Source organism: Phaenicophaeus curvirostris, chromosome 22, assembly GCF_032191515.1.
Source record: "Phaenicophaeus curvirostris isolate KB17595 chromosome 22, BPBGC_Pcur_1.0, whole genome shotgun sequence".
NCBI classification, from domain to species: domain Eukaryota; kingdom Metazoa; phylum Chordata; class Aves; order Cuculiformes; family Cuculidae; genus Phaenicophaeus; species Phaenicophaeus curvirostris.
In genome coordinates, this window is record NC_091413.1 from 5,539,738 (window position 1) to 5,567,237 (window position 27,500).

Genomic DNA, 27,500 nt, shown 5'->3' on the forward strand with positions numbered 1-27,500 from the left:
CCTCCCCAGCTTTCCCCAGCGAAGTGAGGCAGCTTCCTTGGACCCAGCACCATCCTCCCAGACAGAACATTGCTTCAGAGTTTGCCCCTTCCCTGATGCGAGTTGGCAACAGCCTCATCAGCTGATGTAAAGCAAAGGAAGGGAAGGAAGCTTCCATTAAACAGCCATAACTTTTAGTTCTTTACAGTATTTTTTAAGTTCCTCATTCAAAAAACTGAAATGAAACCAGTAGCAGTTTGTAATTGCAGTTCCTCCAAAGAGAGGGGTAAACTGTGGGGTGGGATGTGCTGCCTCTCAGCTGAGACAGCCTACAGACACTTGAGACACAAAAATTACATCTGAAAACTAGGAGTAGATTTAACAATTGAACTCTAAAGAATTAAACATCGTACAAACATTTCACACGTTCTGTTTTTCTTTCCAAGGGTCCATAGTCTAGTCATTCAATCCTGTGCAAAGGTCATGTTACTATGGATATGACCTGCAAGAAATGTGTTGCCTCAGAGCAGCGCAAGTCACATGAATGGGCTGAAAGCCAAGACTGCTGATTCACAGTCTTGTCAGGATTTTCATGCTTTTGTTGGTTTCACTGAAGAACAGTCCTTGCACCATCAAGTCTATGTTCTTCCTTTAAAAGTGTTCATGCAGGTGTAGCTCCCAGAAAACTTGTGGATTTCTTCAAGTGCTGCCTGAGGGAGAATGCTACAGGAGAAGGAGAAATAAAATAAGCAGAGCAGACAAACCTCTTAGTCTGTTCTAATAAGAGGATGTGTAAAAATGTGTTTATGTACACAGAGGTACACGTTCTCAGAAACCAGCTAGTGAGAGGGCACAAAGTGTGGGTCTGTGGCAGGCCTGAAAGGAGAAAGTTACATCAAGTCGCTCTTTCTCTACAAGAACATTTATCCAAAAAGGTCTGTAGAAACTGTAACTTGAAAGACATTATCATGTTTCTATTCCTTTTAAATATTGTGCATAACTGTTCACTCCGAAACACACAAATTTAAGCTGAGTTCCCTGGTTAACTTGTCATCTGTTTGTGCTAGGGATGCAGCCTACTCATCGTAACATACAGACATAGACCCAATTTCCTGACAGCTACTGTCATGGAAAATGAATGATTAATTCATATAATAAAGGGGAATGCAAGAATCCTTACGTGAGGAGGATGAGTCCTTTGTAGTCTGCAGAACTTCTGGGAACTTTAGAGAGTATCCAAGATTTTACATTCAAAGCAAAGCATTTATTCTGATTTTTTTCCCCCTTCTTTGAAATTCAAAAATGTAATCATTTGCCACAGATAGCTCATGGCCTTGTTTCAGTTCCTGACTGAAACAGGTTTTCGAAAGGCTTTAGTGCAAACTCTCATGGAAACACAATTTTAAATGTCCTTTCTCTGTAGTCTCAGGACATGAAGTTACGACTTTCTTTCCTTAGGGACTTTAAAATTCCTGTCCTAATCACACACAAAAATATTGTTTTTATAGTTTCACTGCTTTAATACAAGCAACACACTCTAAATACATCTGTGATGACCATCCCTCATTGTACAGAAATCCTTTACGGTCTGAAGCCTGGAGTCCAAAATCAATGACATTCATACATCAACTGTTAAAACGTTTCCTAGATACAAATACCAGTTCAAACCTCAGGAATCCGAATTTGGGGAGGGAAACTGGTTTCATAAGGGGGTTACACCCAGGGAATCTCAATGGGAATCTCAAGTTTTCTACCATTTGCTTCTGAACGGGTCTGATCCTGGATGTCGGGTTGCAGTCAAAGGGAGCTTTGCCTTGGTGCACAGAGAGGATGGAAAGCAAGGTTTGTCTCACCGGCTGGGCTATTGCTGAGCAAAGAAATTACTTACCTTTTTAGGATGACAAGAACATGCATTGTCCATGGAAGGAGCAGGAAGGCTTGGTTCATCTGAACGGCTTCTACTGTCCTCCTAGCCACCGTCTCTGGCTTGAGAGGAGGAAAAAGATTAGGGAACCTGAATAAATAAAGTAAAAAATAAAATAATTATTTGTTAAACAAACCGCTGCTTTAAGATATCACTGTCCAAGTCCTGTCACTCACTAAGCTATCACTGATTACTGGCGGTCAAACATGCCCCAAAGCAGGCTGGAAGGAGCTGAAAGTTCCAGTTGCAGCCAGAAAGCTGGAAAGCAGAAAGCCCAGTTTCAACCAGTACTACTGGGTTAGCTATCTGGTTAAGAACGTACATGTTGGTGCCTTTAGGGTGAAGTGGCAGTGTATTCAGAACCTTGATTCAAGTATTTTCTTAAACTGTATGCAAATCAATACCAAAATGCTGCCTGTTCAGTGTCGGTGTTTTTCCTCTTCCTCTCTGTTGCTCTTTACTTGATTCAAATTCTAGTCAGGTGAAAGACAAACATTTCCCCCCATTGCTTTTAATATCAAACATAAAGCTTTTCCCAGCTCCAGCAACAGTTTGACACTGCATATTTTCTTGACTAAGAGCGCACTGATAGCCTTACTTCAGTCAGTGGCTGTCACTCCTTTTGGTGGGAAAGATTTAAGTACTTCAACAAATAAAGAAGGAATCTGTTCTGTTAATTCTCAAATAACTTGTAGACTGCTCTATTTCAATGACCTCAGTTTTCAGACTGCCTCCCTTCCCTCTCTGGTGGCTGCATACGGCCCGAATACACTCATGGAAAAATAGCGTTTGGTTTTCTCTGTAGAAGCAAATGTGTCAGTACAGGCTGTGTGAATACGCAGCAAGCCGAGGGAACCAGTCCGATGAGTCCCAGGTGGCCTAGAGTGACCCTCTGTTCCCAGGCAGCCAAATGAGACATCAAATTCTCTTAACTAAATGAAGCATTAATTAGGAGTGTATTCTGATGATTCATTTAAAATGAGATGCTTTATTCTAGTTCCCCTGGACTGACCTGATTCTCATGCCCTGGAACATCTCCGTGCTGGTGTGGAAGGGCAGGACTGTTGTGGCATTCACTCCAGGGCAGTCGAGCAGCCCCAGGGTCAGGCTCTCCATAAAGGCAAAGGAGGAGGCTTTGGAGGTGCAGTAGTCAATGGCACCAGGGATGGCTGACAAAGCCAGGACAGAGTTCAGGCAAACAATGTGTCCATTCTGCAGCTCCAGCATCCTTGGCAGGAAAGCCTTGGTGGTCTGAAAAACACAGGGAGGGAAAACACAGGTTTGCTCAGTAGAGATACAACAAAGACAAGAGTTGCTGAAAAGGAAAATAAGGTGACACGGAGATAAGAAGCCAAACTGTGCAGTTCAGTATGCAAGAAAACAAGTGGGAGCGTACCTTGCTGCTCTGTCATTTACTAAAAGATTCTAAACAGGCAGGGTTTATGTAGAAACAAACCAAAACCTTTCCTAGCCTGTAAGTAAGCGGTACCCACAGGTAAAGGCCATCAACAGAATGCTTAACATTAAACAGTACGTTTAAGAAAATGTTGTAGAGCATAAAGTCTTCAACAAAATGATGAAATCACAAGCAGCTCTTCCTGTATTCCTATTACCTAATTTAACATGGAATGAGTTTCACACCAACTTCCTTCCCTGAAATGTGGTCTCATGCTTCTCTGATGTTCATACACATCACTACAGAAAACTGTCCTCTGAGAGCTTGGGCCCTCGTGAAGGAAATCAAATTTTTTACTGGAAATCACAGAATGGGGATAACAACAGCATCAAATACTGTGTGTTCTTACGGGAAAAATGACATTTTTTAGACTTCTTCCCTCCGGCCTTTGCCTCTCACATTGCTTTTCTGTCTCCTTTTGATGTCAGACTGATTTCACCAAACATCGTTTAGAAAGATCCAGCAGCAGCCAAGCATGCACCGGCTGTAATCTGTCATTCTTACTCCCAGTTCTGAATACATGCAATACAAGGGCTTATCTTACCCAGAACTGTCCCAGGGTGTTTATATGTTGTGATTTGAGCAGTGCATCATCATCGCTGTCCATCAGGCTCTTACCATGGACCACAGCAGCATTATTCACTAAGATAGTGATATCGCCCACCTGGAAGAAAACCAAATGACTTGTTACAACTCATCTTTCTCCTCACAAATCAGTAATCATAATTATATCCAATCATCTATTATTGCCTAGATAACAATATTATTTTCACAGCTTTTGACACTCTTGCCTAGAGCCGCATAATCTTCCTTGATCGCTTAAAGCAGGTAGGTAGACTTCGTAGAACACAACCTAGACATTTACCCTTCTTTTTTTCCCAATTCGCCAATGTATTTTTTTTTCCCCTCAAATATGAGTCATTAGTAAATTCTGCCCGCAGCATTTCCACAGACACTAACCTTTTCCCGCACAGCTTTGGCTTGCCGGTAGACCTCCTCTCGATTTCCTACATCGCAAATGAAATAATGGCATTCTGTCCCCATCATCCTGATTTCCTCTGTGGTCTCCTTCAGGCATTTCTCAGTTCGACCCCACAGGATGATCTGCAGCAAGAAACATTTGTTAAGAGTCAAACCGCTTCTGCTTCAAATCTAAAATAATTCAAACATGCTCCTAACATCAATAAATTGATGAACGTCTTTGATGCGAGTTCGCTGCCAGTCCTGTTGCGTTGTTTCAGTTATGATTAACTGTGATTTTCTATGAGACGGGGATGGTTTTTAAGGGTTAAAAATAAGCACGATTTAAAGATTTAATAATCTGAGTCTTCCAAAAATTGGAAGAATGGGGGAAAAGAAAAGAAATCTAAATTACATCGTTGTTCATAACTCAATCCCTGCAATTGACACAGTAACATTAAGAAAAACGTAAAAAATGAGGATCCACAGCATTCCCTCCCCACGACAAATCTCTCGCAGAGAGCTTTAATACACTTATGTTTAAGGACTAGTTAAGCTTATGTTATAACTGGTACTAAAACTAATCTCTGGCAGGGTCAAAGAACACTTCCAGTGCAAATAAGCAAGGCTAAAGTCCAGCAATACCTGGGGCCTCAACCATTTCCTAAATGAGTTAAATTTCCAATTAATCTCACGTATAAATCATCAGCACATCTGTGAACATAAACGCACACAGACTGATAGACTTATATTCTCCAAATCACCCAAGGACTAACGAGTTGGTTAACCAGAAACTTCAGAACACGTGTAAATCAGAGAACTTCAGAGCCATTGCAGGGGAAATCGTATCTCAGGGGAAGACGTGTTCAAGGAAAAAGCTGTGACCACACTTAAAAACTGCATACGGATAAAAATGTGGTTCTTTTCTTGGCTTGTCTTTGAGCACCTCAGCGTATCGTCCTTTGCCATCAGGCTTTGGTGTCTACACAGAGCTTGTAAAACTGATGGCTCTTCACTCGCTTCTGAACTCAGAGCTAGGCTGGGTGATATTTCTTATGCCTGCTCTGCAGACTTGAATGAAAATCAACAACATGGGAGAAGTCTCACAAGCCCACAGGAAAAATACCGTTCAACTAGAAGCACACACTCTTGCCCTTTCACAACCTGCAGCTCTGCAGAAAGGGGAGAAAAAAACCCTACAAAATGGGAACTGCAAGCATCAAGTTTGATGCCCGCAGAGCCTGCATTGGTGTGAACTTCAACTTCTTAGCAGAACCGGATCAGTCAAAAGCAGACACTAAAAATTAACTGACAGGTTGAAGAGTGATGGAACGTAGGAGAAGGAGAGGAGAGAAGGAGCACTAAGGTGTCAGACAAGGGGAGCAAGGCAAGGAATTGACCTCACATAGCCAGCACTCCAGGGATTCACACCACTATTGCAAAATGAAAAGTAGATCCCTCACTCTTCACTTTAATCCATTTCAAGCATCCATACAGCCTCCTGTTCCCAGGAGTTGCCACTGATGCATTGAACGTCAGGAAGTATACATGGAAGAACAGTTAAGCAAAGGAGGGCCTGTCAAAGGAACATCTGTCTGTGATGCAACTCTTGGACATAACACATTTTATGCCCCAGCAGTTACTTTGGGATCTTTAATATCCTACAGACAAGTCTTGCAAGGCGACCTCGTTAAAATTGGGGCCATCTGGGGAAGACAGTTTGCCTGTTATCCTGCTGACAGCATTTACACCAGTACTGCTTTTTTTTCCATGGCACATTTTTGTGCCCTTGGTACTGTTCACACTCAGGTGAAGGCTTCACCTTGCGTAAGAGAAAAGCAGTAAATAAAAGACCATTCTTTCGTGAGAGGTGGAAGTTCCCTAACGACACAGTGGGAAGTGAGGTTTCCTGCCGTCATTCCTGCGACTTTTTACAGATGGATAAAACTCAAACCTCAATACAACATGCTTTTGGTCTGAATTCAAGCTTGGCTGCCTCTACAAGATCATATGAGGCTTTCAATTTCTCTTATATCTAGCCAAATTAAATTGGCACAGGTTTCCCTCTGGCCTCCTAGGATATCAAATCTTACAAAGAGGCGAGACTTCTAGCTGCTGCATTAGCCCGATTGTTGAGGCTGCTGTTGCTCCTGAACTCCAGTCCCACAGAGGGGTTTGGCTTAGTGTCTCTGTGCAGGCAATACGCGTCTCCTTCTCTTGCTTGCTGCAGTTGTGGTATTTTGCTAGGTCTTTACTGCGCTATTGCCTCCTGAGATTTCTACAAACCTACTCCTCGCTCTTCTGCTCTCCTGGCTTCACTTCTTCCTGCAGAATCTGAGAGCTGACCATACGCTCTTTGGCCCTCAGAAGGTCATCAGTAACATTCCCACTAAACCATTCAACTGGACAGCTTCAGAGTCAGCAATAACCGTGTGTGTTCAATGCCTCTGAACGAAAACTCTTGCTTGCTGTTGAACCGATGAATGGTTGTGGCCCCATCAGCTCCGGTTAGCCTAAAGCTGAGCAGCTGGCGCTTCACTCCTCCTTGTATGCAAGGAGACATGTAAGGAACTCTTCATTTTATTCTCTGCTCAGTCAGAATGGGCCTTGGACAGCCTGATCCAGTGGGAGGTGTCCCTGCCCATAGCAGGAGGTTGGAACTAGATGGGCTTTAAGGTCCCTTCCAACCCAAACTATTCTACGATTCTATATCAAAATGTAGACATGGGTCTGAGTCAGGTCTGTGTCCCCCATTCTAAGTTTAATTCTAAACTGGCAATAAGTGTGTCCCAATTGGAGGCTCAGTCCTGGAGAGAATGATTCTTACAGATACGGAAGGTCCTGCCTGGGGCAGAGGAAAACATAGAGGAATAAAGGAGGAGAGAGACACGATGTTCCTTATTACACAGCCTGTCAGGATGCTACACAGCCTCCCATTCATGGTAATTTAATGGTGGAGAGAGGAATATTTAATTTGTGTTTTGGAGAAGTTCTTGGACAGACAGTTTTCCGTCCTGGAAAGAATCCAGCCTCTATTTCTTCACCCCCTTCATCTCTCCACATCCCCTCCTGCCTACCCCTCCCTCCCGCACTAGACACGCTCTCCTTTCCAAAAGTTACTGACCAGAAAATTGCCGAGGGCAGCAGCCCAGCCAGGCGGTTAATCCCGCTGGGACAGGCCCTCCTGGAGGCTCCTGCCCTGTGGTTACCTCTGGGTGACCCCCGCGCTGGCAGGCAGGTGGGATGTCAAAGCCATCGCTTGTGCTCCAGGCTGGCAGAAGCTGCAGCAGGGCAGGAGGCTTCCTACGCCCGGACATGTGAAAGAAGAGATTTATGATGACAGAGGAACTTCACACGCCCTCCTCTTAATTAACTTTAAAGTAGGCAAGGGCGGTGACATCACAGCTTAGTGCAGATTTTCCCAGGATTTATTCCCGAGCAGATTTTGCAAAACAAACCTTATCTCCAGATCTTCTCCCCTCTGGCAGTGACAGAACTCCTTATCTGGCCTTCGGAAAATCATTTCAGCTGGAGTGGCAGGCTCAGTAGACACCGCATCCTCCCCTCCCAGAGGACTCGTTTAAGTCTGGACTTAATCTGCTAATGAGACATGCCCCGGGGTCGGAGGGGAGCGAGAGGGAGGTTGGAGCAGCTGCTGCAAGACCTTCTAATAGAAGCCCGCGCGGGCCGCTTGCCAACAGCCCCAAACCTGGCCGCACGTTTAACTCCCGATTTTTGCCGTAACACGACTGCGGAAGAGTTACGCTTTGGACCGCCACAAAATCAGATAAAGCCACTAATTTATATAAACTGGCCTAGATTGAAGCTGCCATCAACCACAACACACAGGCATAATCTGTGCTTCCAGAGCCTGAACTACATTATTGGTGCAGGAGATGAGGTTAGAGCTAATTTTACATCATTTACAAGGCTATTTAACTTGTTTGGTCCGATTTTATTGCTATCACGATTCAAGATCGGCAGCGAAGGAATGTTGCCCTTTTACACTGTCAGTTAATTTGGCACTGGATCTCCAGCAAACCCGCTGTGCTAGATCTCATCCAGCCAGTGAACTCGAGTGGCGTTGGAAAGGTCTCCCACAACAAAAGCCTTTCTGAGACTCAACACGTGCCTCTTCTTGACACTCCCCTTGGATTATCTGGGTTGTATTTTAGTACAGAACTGTTCACCCTTAGCCTTTTCCAACACGACAACGCGTGTCACGATTACCAGGTACAACTTCCATTCCAACAGTTTCTGCGTTTCATGATTCATGAGGCAAGCCTCTATCAATCTGAAGACACTGAAAGATGGAAGCATTGCAGAGAGACACAAAAGCCTTAGCCTTTTCCAACATGACAACGCACATCGCGATTAGGAGGTACAACTCCCATTCCAACAGTTTCTGCGTTTCATGATTCATGAAGCAAGTCTCTATCAATCCGAAGACACTGAAAGATGGAAGCATTGCAAAGACACGAAAGCCTTAGCCTTTTCCAACATGACAATGTGCATTGCGATTACCAGGTACAACTTCCATTCCAACAGTTTCTGTGTTTCATGATTCATGAAGCAAGCCTCTATCAATCCGAAGACACTGAAAGATGGAAGCATTGCAGAGAGACACAAAAGCCTTAGCCTTTTCCAACATGACAACGCGCATCGCGATTAGCAGGTACAACTCGCATTCCAACAGTTTCTGCGTTTCATGATTCATGAAGCAAACCTCTGTATCAATCTGAAGACACTGAAAGATGGAAACATTGCAGGGAGACACGAAAGCGCCCTTCCTGCCTGATCTCATTATTGCTGCCTCCACAAATCAACCCCAACTCCTCAGCACAGATTGGCAGAGATAGGAAGCAGTTAGGTAGATCAGCACGTTTCATTCCCCCTTTCAACCTCCTTCCTAGGCCAGGGAAACAAAAGGTGCTCTGTTCCAGCTGGTATCTGCAATTGCACAGACTGCTACCTTTGTTCAAACAGAGAAAGCCTTTCTGCACCCAACACTAAAAGTTCCCGCATACTTTTAGGAAGTACAAAGTGTAGATAATCCACTGAAATATGTCAATCTTATCCCCATATATTTACAAAGCCTGGCAGTACTGACTCACGGTTGGTCCTCCAAAGAAAAGCATTCCAGTCTATCCCATAATCCTGGCAGAGGTTTGCCTAGCATGGGAACAGGAGGCTAAATCCTACAGCCTCAAAGCGTTGATGTGTTTTGCTTGTCAACGGCACAAGGGTTTTCTCCTCCAGCCCTTCCCCTCTCTCGCCCCCAGGGTGAAGCCAGACAAGTCCTTTCAGGAGTTGTGCAGGGAGAGGCAAGATGAAGAGGGATTACTGGAAGAGCGAAAGGTGTGGCCCTTCAGTGTGAAAAGCCAATCTTGGCCTCAGAAAGGAAAAAGAACCTTTTGATGCCTGAAGTAGGTCAAAATACTTAACCCAGCCCCTTAGTGACACTTGTATAAAAGTAAGCAAACAAAGCAGCCCATGGTGAAATATTCTGAATTCCCACAGTGGAAGGCGAATATCAAAGCTGCGAGGAAGGGGTTTTAGAGAGATCACAGGTAAGCATGGAGGAATCAAGAGAGTAAGCCCATTTGCCTATTTTACACACAATCTTTTCCAGATGAGTATTTAGGAGTTGTAAAGACATTAGACTATATGAATTTAATTTAAATTTAATCCTGCCACCGTGGTAAAAACAAAACCCAGACTTTGTTAGAAACTGGTTTGAGTTAAGGCCAGGAGTAACAGACAGTAAAGAGATGAAGAGCTGGGTCTAAAGAGACTTCAGGAGACTAAGAGTGAATTCCAATCCATTTAGTCTGGAGTCAGACCTTTTTATCACTTTATATGTTGATTTAACACTCAATGGGATTAACATTAGTCGCCTAAATCACCCTCAATTCCAACTGTACCCCAGTGACTCGTTTGGTTTTCTTCATAGGGGAAAAAAAAGCACCTAAAAAGCGACCCAGAGGTCTGTAAAAACCTGTCTCCTGCTCAGCAGAGGCTTTCCTTGGACAGAAACTGTTTTATTTTCTGTCTGCACACAGACAGAGGGAGCTGGATTCAAACACCTCCAGTTCTCACAGGCAGGACTGTTTAAGGACAGGTGGCCCCAGCGCTGCTTTTGGTTTTTTCCAATGTTTTTTTCCAACAGCTTTTGTCTGCAGAATGAAATGCGCCTCCAGACTGCCTTGGGAGCAAGACTTCTCAGCTCTGTTGTGGAGAGCAGTTGAGGAAGGGGAAGGGTTAGGGTTGTTTGCAAGAAGAGGTCATGCAGGAGTCAGCCTTTACAATCCTATTAACGCTGCGACAGGGTCAAACGGAGTGCACGTTCCAACAAAAGCACCAAGTGGCCACAAGCTGTCACCCTGCAAAGGTTCATGGAAGCATTTGGGAGGAGGGAAACAGGACAGATTTTTAATGGTGAATGTCTGCCACACCATGTGTTAGCACCGGCCCCTGCTCCAGGGGACCAGAGCGCACAAAGAATCACCCAGCAGTAAAATTCTCTGGCTGCAAAGCTAAAGAAGTGGTGGATCTGGGAGGGAGAAAGAACCAGGGCTTCAGAAGTATCTGAGGTAAGGCTTTGGAGAGAGCCACCAACAGAAATAAAAGATTCCATCCTGTAAAAATAATGAGCATGCTGCTAGCTCCATCTGCTCGGGATGGCATCCCTATAGCCCGGGCTCGGATAAAAACGCTCACAGAGATCTCAGGAAATTGTGGGAAGGGAAAATATGCAGGTGCAGAAAAGCCCTTTTGTACTGCCAGCACAGCAGACAGGATGGAGGGATGGAAAGTCAGTAAATAACATTTCAAAGAGGGGGGGGAAAAAAAAAAGCAATCAATGGACCTGCCTGGCAAAAACACTGCGATCCAACCGGGCATTTCAACAAGGCTGAAGGTTTGCTGTTTGCACGTTTCATAGAATCATAGAATAACCAGGTTGGAAGAGACCCACTGGATCATCAAGTCCAACCATTCCTATCAAAAATTCCATTCCAAAATGAGGCATTATTATTTTTCCTTACTGCATACCCTTCTCAAAGCAAAAAGCTCTCACTATGCAGCAGGATAAATGTTCTTGTAATAGTTAAACATTTACCATGACAGAAAGTTATGTTGACACGGAAGGGTCAGTGTTTGGTTTTGTTCAGCTAAAAACCATCAGAAGTTTAGATAACAGGGTAATGTTACAAGTAAAGGGTGCGAGAAATTAAAACTGTGGATCCAACACAGTATTATTCCCATCACCTGACTGGATGAAAGCAGCTCCTAAAATTGCCTGCTTCGAGCAGCCGTTAACTGAAAAGTCTGCTCCTTGTTAAATAACAAACTGGAAAAATCAGTCCTAATGTAAGTTTATGGAAAAGCAGAATTCAACCTGAGCGCTGATAGACCTGGATTATTTCTTAAAGTTTGCCTTAATGAGATTATTTCTGTAACCAAGAGGCTGACCTTGAAATGCGGAGCGGTTCTAACTTGTAGCGGAGAAAGCTGCCCATCGCATCCCCATCCCTGCGGCAGCACGCTCAGACTCCCAGGGCCCTGTGCAATTTACAGAAGTACTAATTATGCTGGATTACCAGTTTGGAGTAAAAAAATTGTCAGTTTTAATTCAGAATGTTGAATTCAGCACATTTTCAGTGAGTTAAATCACTATGAGTATTTCATGAGCACTCCGCTTATTTTGAAGAATCTATAAAATCCCGGTGCCAGCTCTATAGAAATTAATACATAGAATTTTATCAATCAGACTATACTCAAAAGGTAATTTAATTAGTCTTCTGATGCTGGGCAGGTTCTGAACTCTGGCAGTAATCTGTGGCGGCTGCAGCATGAACCAGAGCTAAGCTTATTCCACATTGTCTTGGAGATCTGTGATAACAGACAAAATGGTAAATGTATTGGAAGCTCTGATGACCAAGGAAAGCCACGAGGAACGTTTACGATGACACAGGCAGACAGAACCCCAGCTATGGCACGAGCATGGAAAAGGAAAACTAGGGGCAGGGTTTAAATTTGTTCAACTGGAAGAAGGCTTGCAACAAAAACAGACATGGAAACCTAGGGATGAATAACATTTCTAATGCTGTCATTATAAATTGCCTTCCAGAAAGGCCTAAAATATGCTCCACATCATTCCCGGGCATAATATGTTGCAGCTCTTGACTGAAAAAATAATTCCTCCCATGAGGCTACTAAAGAAGTATTGGAGTTAAAATAGCCAACATTAAATTCGGGGATGAACTGAACGCTAGCAACAGCTCCAGACGAGCTCCCCTGCAAGCCTCCTTTCTTTGCCTCTAGGAAAAAAGAGAATTGCTACCATTTAAAAACCATCTAAAAGCTGGGAAAAGGAGCTTTTCTTCTAAGTATTTTAGTCAAAGAAATAAAGGATACTGCTTAGAAGAAAGCCGCAATATTTTAATGCCTAACTGGGTTCCTATCTTTTTATGCACATTTCGGAATGTTATTTTTTAATGGTGGCTGTTGCTATGCAACAGGGCAGAAATTCTAAAATCTATTCATCTGTTGTACAAATGACAGCTTTCAGGAGATATTTAACTCTTTCAGCCTATTAAGTCCAAGAAGGAGGATGGGAATCAGAGGACTGTAAGCTCCCAGAACACACATCCCCCCAAAGGGCTGCAGAATGGCTAAAAAGGCTGTCACCAATGAGACCAGTTTTCCAACTCACTGTTAAGATGAAGTAGCTACCCTGCTGATTAAAATTGTGAAAACCAGCACAGCTCTACTTACATAAAATGATATCTAAATGTAGACATGAAACTTATGATAATTACTTTTATCCAGAAGTGATCAAAGCAATTCTAATCAGATTATTTAACCTCCAGGGGCTTGTCAGACAGTCACAAATCAAGCTCTAGCATACTAATAAGTTACAGCTCCCTGGAAGTTACCCTCCTTTGGATGTGACTGCCTATCACACACACGCTTTTGAGGCCACTGCAATGCAAAATGAAGTTAAGGGTTTTCTACCTACCAGCAGGCTGCAGAACACTAGGAGTCTGTATGCTACTTCTATGAGGTGTGTGAAATGTAGCCCCAAAACACAGACCTAATTTGGCTGACTCATGGAACAATCCTTACTTCCAATAAAAAAATACTTACAGGTACACAAAAAGACTGAAATAATGGAATGAAGTGACATTATTTGCAGGAGTGCTGACTGAGAGCCATGTCCATGTTCATCAGGAACGTACTGGAGTCACCACGGCGCTTAGTTCCTGAAACAAGTGATGCAACTTGGCCTAAATCTGTGACTCAAAAGCAAACCAAAAGTGTTTTAACTGTTTTTACTGGATTTAGTGGCTAAAGAGGCCATTCTGAGTTCATGTATTGCAGGGTAGTTCATCCCAATTATACTGACTCCCTTTGAGATGGATCTTTTTTCCAATCTATAACCAGAATTCCGATTATTTAGTTGCACTATTTCAATGACATCATGAAATACTGTTCCTGTAATGTCATTTCAATGGTTAAGAACTTTCTGTCTGCGGTTTTCCGTTTTAGCTCAGTCAGGAAGAGAAACTAAAATCCCTTTATACAAGACGCTTTTCTAATTTCTGATTTTGCAAAAAACCACAGAATGGTTTGGAAGGGATCTTAAAGATCACAGAACAGTTTGGGTTGGAAGGGACCTCAAAGATCATCCAATTCCACCCGCTGCCATGGGCAGGGACACCTCCCACTGGATCAGGGGGTCAAAGCCCCATCCAACCTGGCCTTGAACACCTCCAGGGATGGAGCAGCCACAGCTTCCCTGGGCAACCTGTGCCAAGGTCTCACCATTCTCAGAGTGAAGAAATTCCTCCTTATATCTAGTTTAAATGTGCCCCTCTCCAGTTTATCCCCATTGCCTCCAGTCCTATCACTACAAGCCTTTGCACACAGTCCAAACGCTGGACTAAACGAAGATGATGACAGTGGTCAGGCCCACGAGCACAGCGTTTCCCCGGTGCGCGCTGTAAACAAGGGATGCTGTCATCAGGAGCTGGCTGACCCACTGCTGAACCCTGGGCTGTGCGAGATGCGAGGTGCCAGATCCCCACACACACCCGTACGTACACACGCATCCTTCCAGCATCAAAGGTGTCGGAGTGATCTGCAGCAGTTGCACATCATCGGGAGGGGAAATGAAACCCCGAACGACCCCTGTGATGGTTAAATGTTTTTTTGAGGAGGCAAACCTCATGCTGCCATAAAGCACACTTTCAAATATAAACACAACCCAGACAATGGTCTCTAAGGAGCCTGCATTAAAATCAAATAACAAGCAACACAAAGAACGCTCTACAGCATTGCACAATCAGCTTATCTCAACCCCAAAATCAAATAGCTCTGTTCAGCAAGACAGGACTCCCGTGTTTCCCCAGAGTCTTGGAAATGTTCTTACACCGTTTCTGACAGCTCGCTGTGGTCAGAGCCAGCCCTCTTCTATTACCACTCTGGGAAAGAAGTATTTGTACCACCTGGATGTCTGTAATATTCTACTAGGAAGCAAGACCTTCTTTTTAAGGCAGGGAGCTGAGCTGTGTCCTCACCAGTTTGATTTTTTTTTTTTTTAGGGGGCAAGGCACAGAGCATCTGAGTTTGCAGTCAGCACAAACCAAGCTGCTGAAAGGAGATGTCAGGGTTTCCCATTCCCTCCCTGAACTACCACAGCCAAGTCTCGCCCAGCGAATGTGCTGGCAGGAGACACAGAGTCTCTCTTTACTTCTAGCAAGGATATAAAAATGACAGATGTAAGACAAACACTAATTCAATCTCCATGTAGAAAACATCCGATTGTCCAGTTATCATTGATTCATTCTTTTTAAGGGCATAGCAGGCTGAACTGTGTCTACAACAACATCTTCCACCCCCATTCGTTTAAGTCTTGTCTATTTGAGTTTTTTCTTAAGGTCCAGCACCCGGAGTTGAAAGATTATCTCACAGTTTCTGTTTTCCATTAAAGTGGTGCGAGTTTGTCCACTCCTCAGATGAGAGGAAAATCTTGAACACGTCACTTGGGTTCACCCAGTGAGTCAAAGGGAAATCAGAACAAACCCCCAATTATAATTAATTCAAATATCATGCTTTTTTTTAGTGGTAACCCCTGATTTCTTAATGTGGGCCCAGCTACACAGAAGACATTTGCTGCTCAGCGAGAAGAAACACTGAAATAAGGTTTTGTTCAGTGTCTTGAAGTTTTCACTTTCCAGTACAAGTCAGCAGTTTCAGTCCAGGACTGAAAGAGGAGATCCCAAAAGGCCAAACGCTACCTGTCGATACAACTGCTGCGAGCCAATACCTGTGCTGACTAAGAGAAGGAACACTGACTGGAGGATTAGAGTTTGAACTCCATTTGCACCTATTTTACATGCCTGTTTCATTCAAATAAGGGAGAAAAATGTCTTAGCCAGGCCATCCCAACTGCCACCCCACCTCTGCACAGCCCCTTTCTAACCTGTGGCCAAAACTACCTCATCCTACAGGATAATCACAGCCCAGAATTTTTCCAGGGTCCAAAACGTACATAATTTTGTTGCATTTGGAGGTCCAACTGCCATTGATTACACCCTGAGAGCCAGAATTATCTCAGACATATGCAAAGCATAACTGATTTCAGCAGAGCTGCATCTGTGCTTTCAAACACTATTCTATCTATTTTAACGTGGAACACTGACACGTTTGCTCAGGCAGTGTTAGAGGACAGAAATCCCTACATTCATCAAACCAAGAAAGCTCTGTATTCAACAGACTGTAATTAAGAAGGTGGCAACATAAGGGTGGCTGTCCACAAAATCCTTTTGTAATTATGCATAGTTTATGGCTAAGCTAATAGGATCAACAATTTAAATTAGTTACAAACTCTGCCAAGGTACCCATCTATTCCCAAGTCTATTAATTCAAATCAATTTAATTCCCACTGGGATAAAGGTCAAGCAACATGTATTTGACCCTTTCCTGCTGGCGTCAGTGTTATCAGCCAATGGATCTGGCAGTGCCTGGGTCTGACTTGTTCGACTCTTCAGCGTGTCAACGTGATGCTTTGAAGAACAGGGCCTGAGCCTAGCTAAAAAAAGATCTCTCTAATAATTTCTGCTTTATATTCCTGATAAGCACACAGATTTAAAAATTCTAGCGTTTGCTCTCTCTTGGTGGCCAGCGCTGTTCTCTGTGTTTATGATTTTTCCTTTCCAGTCTCCCATTTCCTACACAACACCTTAAAGCAGCGATGGTGTTTGATTTGGATCTCCAATTCAGCCCAGAAATCAAAGCGAAAAACAAACACTAAAAACTGACCGCCATTAGTTAAATGGGTTTTAAAACAAACACTCAAAATCAATAACCATTAGCTGACATTTCCAAACTGTCTGGAAGGAGAGATACAGAATTTCTACACACTTGTCCACTTTTATGGGAAAGAAACAGAGAAATCTTGTGTCTTTTTTTATCTTCTCCCCATGGTTCCTGTGGAATTAACTGGCTATTTCTGTGGAGTTTATCACTATCAGCTATTTGTCCTAGTTCTTTTCCTGGAAAATAGGCTGCATCTGTACCTGTCAGGGTGAGTTCCTGCTCTTGGCTATGGCAGCTTGAGGTAAAACCAGCTTGTTCTTGATCTAATGACTGTGTATTTTCTCTTTGAACGCTGCTGACTTGTTTTAGGAAAGTAATTCAGAGTTTTCTGAGCTCCTCCTTCATACTTTTACCATCCACTGCACAGTATCACCCTACCAAGACAGGTTTCCACAGCAGGGCTCAAAAAAATTAAAATAAATCTTTGGTTCCTTCTGAACTTTTTAGTCAGGAAGCTTAGAAATGTATGCAGGGGTTATGGTCACTCTTAAAGCAAATTGCCGTGCCAGACTAATTAGGCATTAGCTCAACAGCATGTTTCATTCATTTTATAATGCTGTAAAAACTACTTATGTCAGTGCTTCTGATGGAAATAGTTCTACAAACCTGAGACAACTTTTTCCTAGCCTGTGCCAGACTCGTGACATAAATGCAAGAGAAACACAGCAGTGCATTTACAACTCACTGTAGGCCATGAAAACATACAAATAAAATGGGGATTAATCACATCAGGTAAGCGAGGTGAACAGTCACAGATGAAAAACATCTTGCCATGAAATGCAGCAGAGCAGCCTGTTCCCTGTCATGGGTACAAACCAGAGCGCTTGAGGCTGGACAGGACCTTGGGAGGTCATCCCGTCCAACCCCTCCTGCTTGCGATCGGAAACCTCGACTACTGCTTTGACCAGGTCAACTCTCATTTTGAACTTCACTGCCTCCTCTTCAAGCTTGTCCCACCCAAGGCTCTGTATTCCCTCTCAAAGCCACTGTCCCCATGTTACCAATCACCTTTCATTTAGCAGCAGAGCTCCTGTTCCAGCCTTTACCTCCCAGCATTAATTTTTCAAACCACCTTTGTGCCTTCTATCACACTGCCCGCACCTCTGCAAACTTCCCACAGAACTCTTTATTGCCCTTCAAGTCCCACCTTCAAATATCCATTGCTGCGATGCTTTACCAAAAATTTCAAAAGAGGCAAGTGATGCCGAAATCACTCACTTTACAATCCCCACCAGTACAGACCTGTGTTTATCTGCTGCCTTTTGGTTTGTATCCACATTGCCCGAGGCAGGCATCGTCCTTACGCAGCACATTTAGCGCCTTCACGCTAATTTTCGGGTGCACGGCTTCCGAGGCACTACAGCAACATCCATGTAGAACCTCATCTTTAACACTCACTTTAAGGTTTCTTACAGCATCCACACGGTTCTGTTTTGAGGGTAGCCTCATCTAACTGTGCTGACGCCAGTTCTTAAACAGCTAAAAAAAGGGCTGGATTTTGCTGTGCCTACATCACAGGGTCTCTCCAGGACACAGTGTTTTCACATGACATCACCGTATCCTGATGCGAGACGACACGACTGCTACTCTGCAAGCTCCACTTCTTGTTAACATTATTTATTCTCTTTACAACATCCTCAGTAACAAAAGACAGGTATGTTCTAAATTATAAGCTAAACCAGCTCCAGCCGGAATGCTGCTCCACAGACATGAACAGAACTGATATCTGATAAACTCTGGCTGTGTTTGCCAATCAGAGACACTTACTCAGCGCATTGTTCAAACCGCTGGCCCTGGCACTCGCACACATCACAGGCTCAATGCCCTCCAAGCCCAGGACTTGGAACACGGGTTCTTCCACCCATCCTCAAACTCAATCAACAAGGAAGGGAGCTGCCAACAGGAAGCCCTTAAATAAAGTTGCTGTCAGTATCTAATCTTCACAGACAGGAAGCCTTTCTGGAGACCATAAAGCAACTCAATCAAATCTGTGCTCTCATAATATATTAATTTGGAGCTTTCAGTAAATTATTTCGCATGACATGGAAAAACATTCACTCCCCAGTTCTTTTCATTTACTTCTGGTTACTAGCAAGCTCTAATAGTTGGCTCTAAGATTAAGTGCTTACATTTACATCAGATTTAAGTAGCCATCATTACAAATACGCCTGAAACTGTTCCGTTCCTATGGTTTATTTCAATCACACGCACAACAGGAGACATTAATTATCTAAGACCTGGCATCTGCATGGTGGGTAAATCTTCTCATTATGCTAAACTATCTAAAAGAGAAAAAGTCACAACTGCTTTTATGTTATCTTTTTCACTTCAAGATGTGTCAGGTCACCTTTTTAAAACGGCTCGCTACATCTTTGCATTGCTGAGCTACCACAGGGAGATCCATTAGCTGCACAGACCGTGCGTGTGTCATTCTGGTCTCCCAACAGGGCATAAAGAGCGTTTAGGATGTGGACAGATGCTCTGGACAACATTGCTTTAGTACTGGAGTCTAAAAATACCGATGTAAGTTTTACCCTGAGCCTTTTAAAGTTATTATCCACCAGGCCCACTCGACATCTGTCTGTGCCGTACATTTGTGTGCTGCATTTACAGTGGGAGAAGCACATCTGAACTGTGTCCATTTCTTTCCTAAACATCATTTTAAAGGCTTTATGATTCCATTATGTTAGATCACGGTGCCCGTTAAAAAAAAGTACACGGCGATTAATCACAATATGTGGAAAACCAGTTCCTCTCAGCTCTAATGCTGTCATTTTAAATCAGCTCTTTTCCTTAGATCAGAACTAATCTCCTCTGGGGTGGCCAGATCAGGTCTATTCATGTCTTGTACTCAGAGTGAATTGCAAGATACATGTCAGAAATCGGTTTTTACTTGCAGAACACAACGGTCTTCTTGAGGAGTGGCTCAGCCACACTGGATTTCAAACCTGACAGGCAGTGAGCAGGACTTGCTGAGTTTACTTCAGGTATGCTGCCTCCTCTCTTCCCCACTCCGCAGCAGAAATCATACACCGATGTATGTGGCAAAGAAAAGGCTTTGAGGTTTGGAACACTTCAGCCCATTGAGGTAAAACTCTGTGGCAGATTAAAATTCCTGTATGTTAAGAATTTGAGGTCAGGTTCTTCTTAAGGAAAGAGCGAATTCTCAAATACTGTAAGAGTGTTCTACAGGTTCCAACAGTGAAATTGGGGATGAGCATTTGAGAAAGACCCGTGTTTAAAGAGATGTTTTAGATTAAGGACTGTTACTGAAATCCATGTGAGATACAAAGAACCTTTTGTCCTACACTTAGAAAGGTCACAGCTCTGAATTACTTTTATCAGTCTCAGTGTTTTGCCCTCACTTCAGGAGACTGGTATTAATTTGATTTCCAGCTCCAGTCACAATGCAGTTAATCTTTTATCACATACCAATGCTACATGATAAAGAAGTTTTAAAAAGGGATATACTAATTCAGACAAACCAGGATGATAACATGTCAACAGGAAGACCAAAGTGAAATATTCATGGAACTACAGACACAGTTTGGTTAGATAGTTTGAGCCACTGTAGAATCCCATTCCAAAACCTGCCAAATTTTCCATTATCAGGAATATAAGGGTAAATTCTAAGACCTTATACAATTTTTTACATAACTGCTCTGCAATACTCTCATTCTAAACAGAATTTTTAGCCTAAAATCTCACTCAGCTAAAACTCTCCAATCACACAAGGTGCTTAAGCACCTGCAATTCCTCTGAGGTTTTCAGTTCTGTTGAATTCATAGAATCACAGATTAGTTTGGGTTGGAAGGCACCTTAAAGATCATCCAGTTCCAATCCCCTGCCATGGGCAGGGACACCTCCCACTGGATCAGGCTGTGCAAGCCCCATCCAACCTGGCCTTGAACACCCCCAGGGATGGGGCAGCCACAACTTCCCTGAGCAACCTGTGCCAGGGCCTCAGCACTCTCATCCTGAAGAAATTCTTCCTTCTGTCTAGTCTAAATTCAAAGAAATTCTTTCTAAATTGAAAGAATTCAAACTGGCTCTAGGTTTCAGCAGCAGCAGGGGCTTGCTCAGCTCTCATCCCTTCCTCCAGGCTCCTTCCTCCGCTGGCCTCTTTCCATCCCAACGATAACTGAACTCAAGGACAACAGCACACTCATCAAAATGATAACATATCTTCCTAAATGAAGACATTAAGGTCTGACTTTGAGTGCTGTGAAAGTAATGAAGGAAAGAACAGTTGAGATTTCAGATGGATGTTTCCACAGCCTCAACAAAATCAGGAGTGATACAAGCAAAATACAAACCAAACCACCACCAACAACCTCTGACCACTAAAGCAAAGGTTTTCAAGTAGTGGCTTCAGGTTCTTTGTTCACTATGCCAAAATAATCACTGTGTTATTGTATTTGTGGCATTCTACAGCTGCCCATCATGTTCCCTTCCAGTTAAAAGTACCTTACAGACTGGCAGACGGACTTGTCTAGACTCCAGTGCTGACAGAGCGAGGTCATGGCTATCAAGCGGCACATTCCATACAAAAGCAAAGTTTCCGTTTCTTGTTTTTGTTGGTGATGCTAGCTCCTTGCCATCTAGGAAGGACTATTGTCTGTCTTGATATTCCAGACTGCTTACCTCATCCGCTGCACAAGCATGCGAACCCTTTGAGTTGCACGGTCTCCTGCAATCCAGGAACTCCATGTCCAGAGGACAAAACAGTGAAAGGAGAGATCTTTCAGTGTAGTTACAAGGTCATCTCTTCACATTCATCACCGCGCAAGAACTCTCAACAAGGTTAGCAGGAATTGTTTGATTCTTCTCTACAGTTCACACTAAAGCAAGGCCAGTGCTGCCCCTAAGCCAGGTGATATTTTGGTGACATCTCTCATGCCACCTCCCCCAATTCCCCAGAAGCTCCTCTTGGTCATTCATCAACAGCTCCAGTTACCAAAGAGACAAACTCATCACAGCTGGAGGGGTGGGGGGAAAAAAAGGAAAAAAGAAGAAAACATAGGAGGACAAAACACACATACTTTGAAAGAAATCGAGATCAGACACGATCACAAAGGAACAAGAAGAAAGCACTGCTGTACAAGACCATTTGTAGATGTGCTCCTGAAGGCCCACGCTGCTGATTTCTGAGCCCAGAGCCCTCAGTGTAAACAAACAAAATGAAAATCAACAGCTTTTAACCAGTCTCCCAACAGGAAAGGCCTCAGAAACTCTACCAAAGTCACTGTCAGATAACCTTGAATACTGAAATACATACTAGAGCTGGGGAATCCCTTTCTACCCTATCATTACATCTTTTTCAGTTACTTTTATCAGGTTTTGGTGACATTTGACAATCCAGAATGCCTAAGAACCAAGTATCTCTCTCCTGTTCAGTCAGGCCTTGGATTAAATAATCTGTAAGCAAAGTTAGAATTACAAAGAAAATTTTTAGACTTCAAGGAAATGCCCTAAAAGAAAACCTAACAAAGAGCAAGACTTAATGACAGACAAAAGACATATGAATCAAAACTTCATCGCTGGAGCTCATCAAAACCAGGGCTGACATCTCTCTGGCAACAGCACTAGAACAGCAAGAAAATGCTGTAGGGAAAGTAAACGGCTTAGAGGAAACGGGCAGCATTTCCAATTCCAACCACCAGTGAAAGAGCCCATTCAGCCCCTGCGTCCCCCCGACCACTCACATCTGTAGAGGGCTGGCTGTTCTTCCACACGAGAAATGTTGTTCCAAGGGGCCCCTCTTCCAAATATTAACACAATGATACAGTATATTCTTTGTAAAACACCATTAGGATTTGGAAGTGGATTTTGATTTCACAGGCATTAAATCATAAACTCATAAAAATCTCTCCTTCTTCCATTTCATTGACACGGACAGACTCTGCTGTTTTGGCTAACCACAGAATATCAAAAGCTAAGATCCTTAACAAAGCTGCTAATGTGTGAGACTAAGGCAGAGAAGATGCTCTGCCAGTCAAACGCTTGTGAGGTGAAGTCAAAATTCTCAAGAGCTAAAGCCAACAATAGTGAAAAGTTTGAATTTTGCAAGCAACCAAGAAGGAACTGAAAGCAAAAAGTACATTTATCCAGCAATTCAACTGCAGCAAAGTAGCTCCTCAGCCGGCACTCCTGAATCTGGACACGTCCCCAGAGAAGAGCATGGAAGCTGAATTACAATATTTGAGTACTTATAGAGAAAATGCTCTTACAGTCCCCCATCATCTGTAAACCACTCTTGCTGCATACAGTAAGTTCATGTGCCCTTGTTTTTTTTCCCCAGAAGTGCTACAGAAAGCACTGAAATACCCAGCGCCTCTCAAGGCCCAGAGGTTTTTGGAAACCTCAACCAAAAAGTGAAAGTCACAGAACCACAGAATGGTTCGGGCTGGAAGTGACCCTAAAGCCCAGTCAACCCCTCTGCCACAGGCAGAAACACCTCCCACTGGATCTGGTTGCTCAAAGTCCCATCCAACCTGGCCTTGAACACCTCCAGGGATGGGGCAGCCATTACTTCTAAATGGAGCAGGGATCTTTTGGTCTCCTAGGACACACACGCACTGGAATGTTCTAATAAGTAAAGTCTCTCATTGCCCCAAAATTGCTGGTAGTCTTAACTGAAAAAAAACCCCAGAAGATATATACTTGTAAACTGAAAATAGAACTGACACTGCTTTGTCAGTTCTTCCTGGAGCACCTCCCATACGAGGACAGGCTGAGAGAGTTTGGGTTGTTCAGCCTGGAGAAGGCTCTGGGGAGACCTCATAGCGACCTTCCAGTACCTGAAGGGGCTACAAGAAAGCTGGGGAGGGACTGTTCATAAAGGCTCATAGTGATAGGATGAGGGGGAATGGCTTTCAACTGGAGAGGGGCAGATATAGACTAAACATTAAGAAAAATTTCTTCACAATGAGGGTGGTGAGGCCCTGGAACAGGTTGCCCAGGGATGTCACGGCTGCCCCATCCCTGGAGGGGTTCAAGGCCAGGTTGGATGGGGCTTGGAGCCCCTGATCCAGTGGAGGTGTCCCTGCCCATGGCAGGACGGCTGGAACTGGATGGGCTTTAAGGTCCCTTCCAACCCAAACTATTCTATGATTTGTCCCCTTATTGGCCCTTTCAGATAGGCTGATGAGCAACTATGAGAAAAAGCAGCATCACCTTAGAATGAAATGTTTCCTAGACATTTATTCATCCAAGTCATCTTGGAGGCACAATGGCAGTGCAATGGACTTAAAAGAATCGGGTATAGAATGGGAATCAGGATGGATTTACATGATCATGCCCAAGAGACTTCAGTTCTGTTGGAATGAGAATTTCAGTCGCCATGCTCATCTGTCAAGCAGAAGATACTGTACTTGCATTTGCATAACCCCTTTTTTGATTTATTTCTTGCCATCTTCATAGCCTTAAATGCAAGATCAAATTTTACAGTAAAAAGTTGCAGATGTGACAATTCATAACCTTAGTGAGATACAACGCTTGTCATCTGATGTGAAAACCGCTCAGATACATCTCCTGTGTGATTAACAAAAGCCACCTCTGAAAACAAAGATAGCATGTAGGATGAAATCCAATCCAGTCCAATTATCCGAGGAAACTTCATATGCTAACAGTCTCAACTAATCTATCTTTCAGAAGATTCTAATCTCAAAAATATGGTTATATATCGCCGCCTACCTCCAAAACTCCGCCACTATGTCTGTGTGCGCAAGCGCTGTGATGACTTTTCCAAGATACACCGCACGCCTACTCCTAGAACCTGGATCCATATGTCCCTGCTCCCCTTCACCTGCGTGTAATGCTGTGCTCGGCCTCGCAATTTCACGCCTTTGGTGGAAGCGTTTTGTCTGAACTTGGAATACTGCGACTACACCATCTGAATAATCAGAATCAGTTATAAATTATTAACTACCATCAATAATTCAAGCTTCGCATAGAATTGTCAAACAGTTAACTGCGTAAGATGACAATGGATAGATAGAATGGGTAATTTCCACAAGCCGAGTTGCTAGCTAGCTACTTCCAAGGTTTTTTTTTTGTTTCTTTTTGGTTGTCTAAGGCAAAGCACAAAATCAAGTAGTGCCAAACATCTTGCATTCTACATCAGAACGGCAGTAACCTCACAATGTCAGGGATGAGCACAGCAGGTAGAAAATAAATTAAGCCTCAGAGTAAAGGGAAGGGAAACTACGACATCCAGGTAAAGTTGTCATAAAAATGTTAAGGAAGAGAAGACTAAGCCTACTTTAGCGCTGCAGGGGAAACGTGCCACTACGGAAGGCAGAACGACAGTGCCGCTACCAGAGAGGATGAAAACTTGCTGAGTGTCATCTCTGCCTTACTGGATAGCCACGACACAACTGCAAGGAGATGCCAGTTCGGATCCAGTAAAAGCAGAAACGGAAACAACTTGATGACAGATATGAAAAAACCCATACAGCAACCTCCGCGTCAAGCTCTAACAACGCAGCATCTCACAGCATCGCATGAGACAAGCACTAAGGCTCCCAACACTTGTTTATTCTTTCCTTCCGAGATGTGTAGAGATTTTATAGGTGACATACAACTGAACTACAGCTTATACCTGAGCATACAGTAATTTCACCCTCAGTTTTATCTTAAAAGGCTTCCTCTCCTCTTGGCCCGTGTCACCTGGTCCATCAGGACTGACTGCCACTGCTCCTCCGGCAGCTACAGCGCTTGTAGGACTTGAACCCCAGAGCTCAGCTTAGCAACTGGCTGGACTAAATAAATAAATAACGAGGCACGGTATTCCAGCAGATAAAATAAATACACTTTCAGCAATCTGCCTGGGTCCAAAGGTCAGTCAACGTGTTTGCTCTGCCTCCAAGAATTTGTAAATCTCAACACAATGTTTAAACACAAGCATATACAAACATCAAAGTTCAACGCTGACATATTTTACACCTCGAAGCCGCATGCCAGAACAATTATACCACACACAGAAAACTGTAATGCATGTGTAAGGAAGTGACAAAACATTATCCCAAACTAAATGCAAATTTTTCTTTAAATACCCTCTCATTCTGTATTTTTCTTCTTTATTCTCTCTTCACTCTCATTCATCCCTGCTCACACAGGGAAGCATTTATGCAGCTGTCTAATTCCACGATTCCTCCCTTTTGTTACTCATAAAGGGGGAAATTAAACTTTAAATCACAGCCTCAGTTCAGGGCACACATTTTCCGTGTTCCTGACTGATTCACACACAGAGAGACATTTGCACTTAGGAGAACACCAAGTTCCAAGATAACCCACCAGCTCCCGAGCCAGGGAACGGCCAGAGCATCTCTGGGTTGGTGTGCAGACAGATCAGCCTCAGCCTCTCTCCCTTTCACAGAATCACCAGGTTGGAGAAGACCTCCTGGATCATCGAGTCCAACCATTCCCACCAACCACTAAACCCTGTCCCTGAGCACCTCATGCACCCATCTTCTAAATCCCTCCAGGGATGGGGACTCCACCATCACCCTGGGCAGCTCTGCCAGCACCCGATGACCCTTTTAGTGAAACATTTCTTTCTGATGTCCACCCTGAACCTCCCCTGGCGCAGCCTGAGGCCATTGCCCCTTGTCCTGTCCCCTGACACTTGTTAGAAGATGCAACCAGCCTCACAGCTCCTAGTCACGCTGTGCTTCTCCTCCCTGGCGGGGATGGGATGCGGGGAAGCGATGGGATGCGGGGAAGCGATGGGATGCGGGGAAGCGATGGGATGCGGGGAAGCGATGGGATGCGGGGAAGCGATGGGATGCGGGGAAGCGATGGGATGCGGGGAAGCGATGGGATGCGGGGAAGCGATGCGGGGAAGCGATGCGGGGAAGCGATGCGGGGAAGCGATGCGGGGAAGCGATGCGGGGAAGCGATGCGGGGAAGCGATGCGGGGAAGCGATGCGGGGAAGCGATGCGGGGAAGCGATGCGGGGAAGCGATGCGGGGCTTTGCAAAGCGAACGCGCCTTTCTCCCCCAAGCGGCTCACCTTCCTGGCTCCTCGCTGGGCGAACTCCCGGGCCAGGTGGCGGCCGATGCCCCTGCCGCCGCCGGTGATGAGCACCGAGTCCCGGGAGAGGTCCCTCCGGCGCGGTGGCAGCGCCAGGGACGCAGCAGCCTTGGCCACGGCCACCAGCAGCCGAGCCGGGAGGAGCAGCAGCGCTCCCAGCCATTTCCACAGCATCCTCCTCCTCCTCCCGGGCAACAGAAAGAAAAAAAATCCTCTTCCAACCTTTCACTCGAAGCTGAGCCGGCAGGGAAAGCGAGCAGACCCCTAGGCGAGTGATAAGGATTCAGCTTGGAGGGGGGGAAGCGATTCTTGGACTTCTCCCCCACTAAAAAAATCCTTCTCCCTCTTAAAGAAATCCTTCTCCCCCCCCTAAAAAAAAAAAATCGGGGTAGGAGTGAAGTAGTGCAGGAGACAAGTCACTCCCCTGTTCCTTGCTCGGTGTCCTCTGGGATTGTCACATGTAGGTAAAACGGTTTCCTTGCTTTTTAACTGGAAGACAGTTTGTTGTTGTTTTGGTTGGTTTTGTTGTTGTTGGTTTTTTTTTTTAAATTAGAGGAAAAGAAGTGAAATTAAAAGTAACCAGCCATCCCTCCGCTTCTCCAAGACCGGCATAAAGATCCAGCATCCAAATGGAAGGGTTTATACTTGGAAAAAATAAAATAAAGCGAGCCTACGTCCCCAAATTTCAGCCTGCAGCGCCTTCCAGGCAGCTCATTTCTATTCTTAGACTCAGGAAATTGCTTAAATAAGACAGAATCGCC

General features: G+C 44.2%; 2 protein-coding genes across 3 annotated transcripts in view; both read right to left on the reverse strand.

Annotated features, from left to right (window-relative positions):
• Window positions 1-215: 215 nt before the first annotated feature.
• On the reverse strand, window positions 216-27,028 carry DHRS3 (dehydrogenase/reductase 3). 2 transcript variants are annotated; one of them, XM_069874970.1, is made up of 7 exons: window positions 7,778-7,857; window positions 7,529-7,622; window positions 4,320-4,463; window positions 3,904-4,023; window positions 2,916-3,154; window positions 1,868-1,993; window positions 216-702 (listed from the first exon to the last, which is right to left on the reverse strand). In XM_069874970.1, exons 1-7 carry the CDS (start codon window positions 7,840-7,842, stop codon window positions 618-620), a joined length of 873 nt encoding a protein of 290 aa, XP_069731071.1. In that variant the 5' UTR covers window positions 7,843-7,857; the 3' UTR covers window positions 216-617. The 2 variants fall into 2 exon arrangements, with proteins under 2 accessions (XP_069731071.1, XP_069731069.1); XM_069874968.1 differs by lacking the exons at window positions 7,529-7,622; window positions 7,778-7,857 and adding an exon at window positions 26,719-27,028.
• LRRC38 (leucine rich repeat containing 38) overlaps window positions 20,624-27,500 on the reverse strand; it is an 88,250-nt gene continuing 81,373 nt past the window's right edge. The window contains exon 3 of the mRNA XM_069874972.1: window positions 20,624-20,639. The gene's annotated coding sequence lies outside the window, so the exon portion shown is untranslated. The remainder of the gene's footprint in view (window positions 20,640-27,500) is intronic.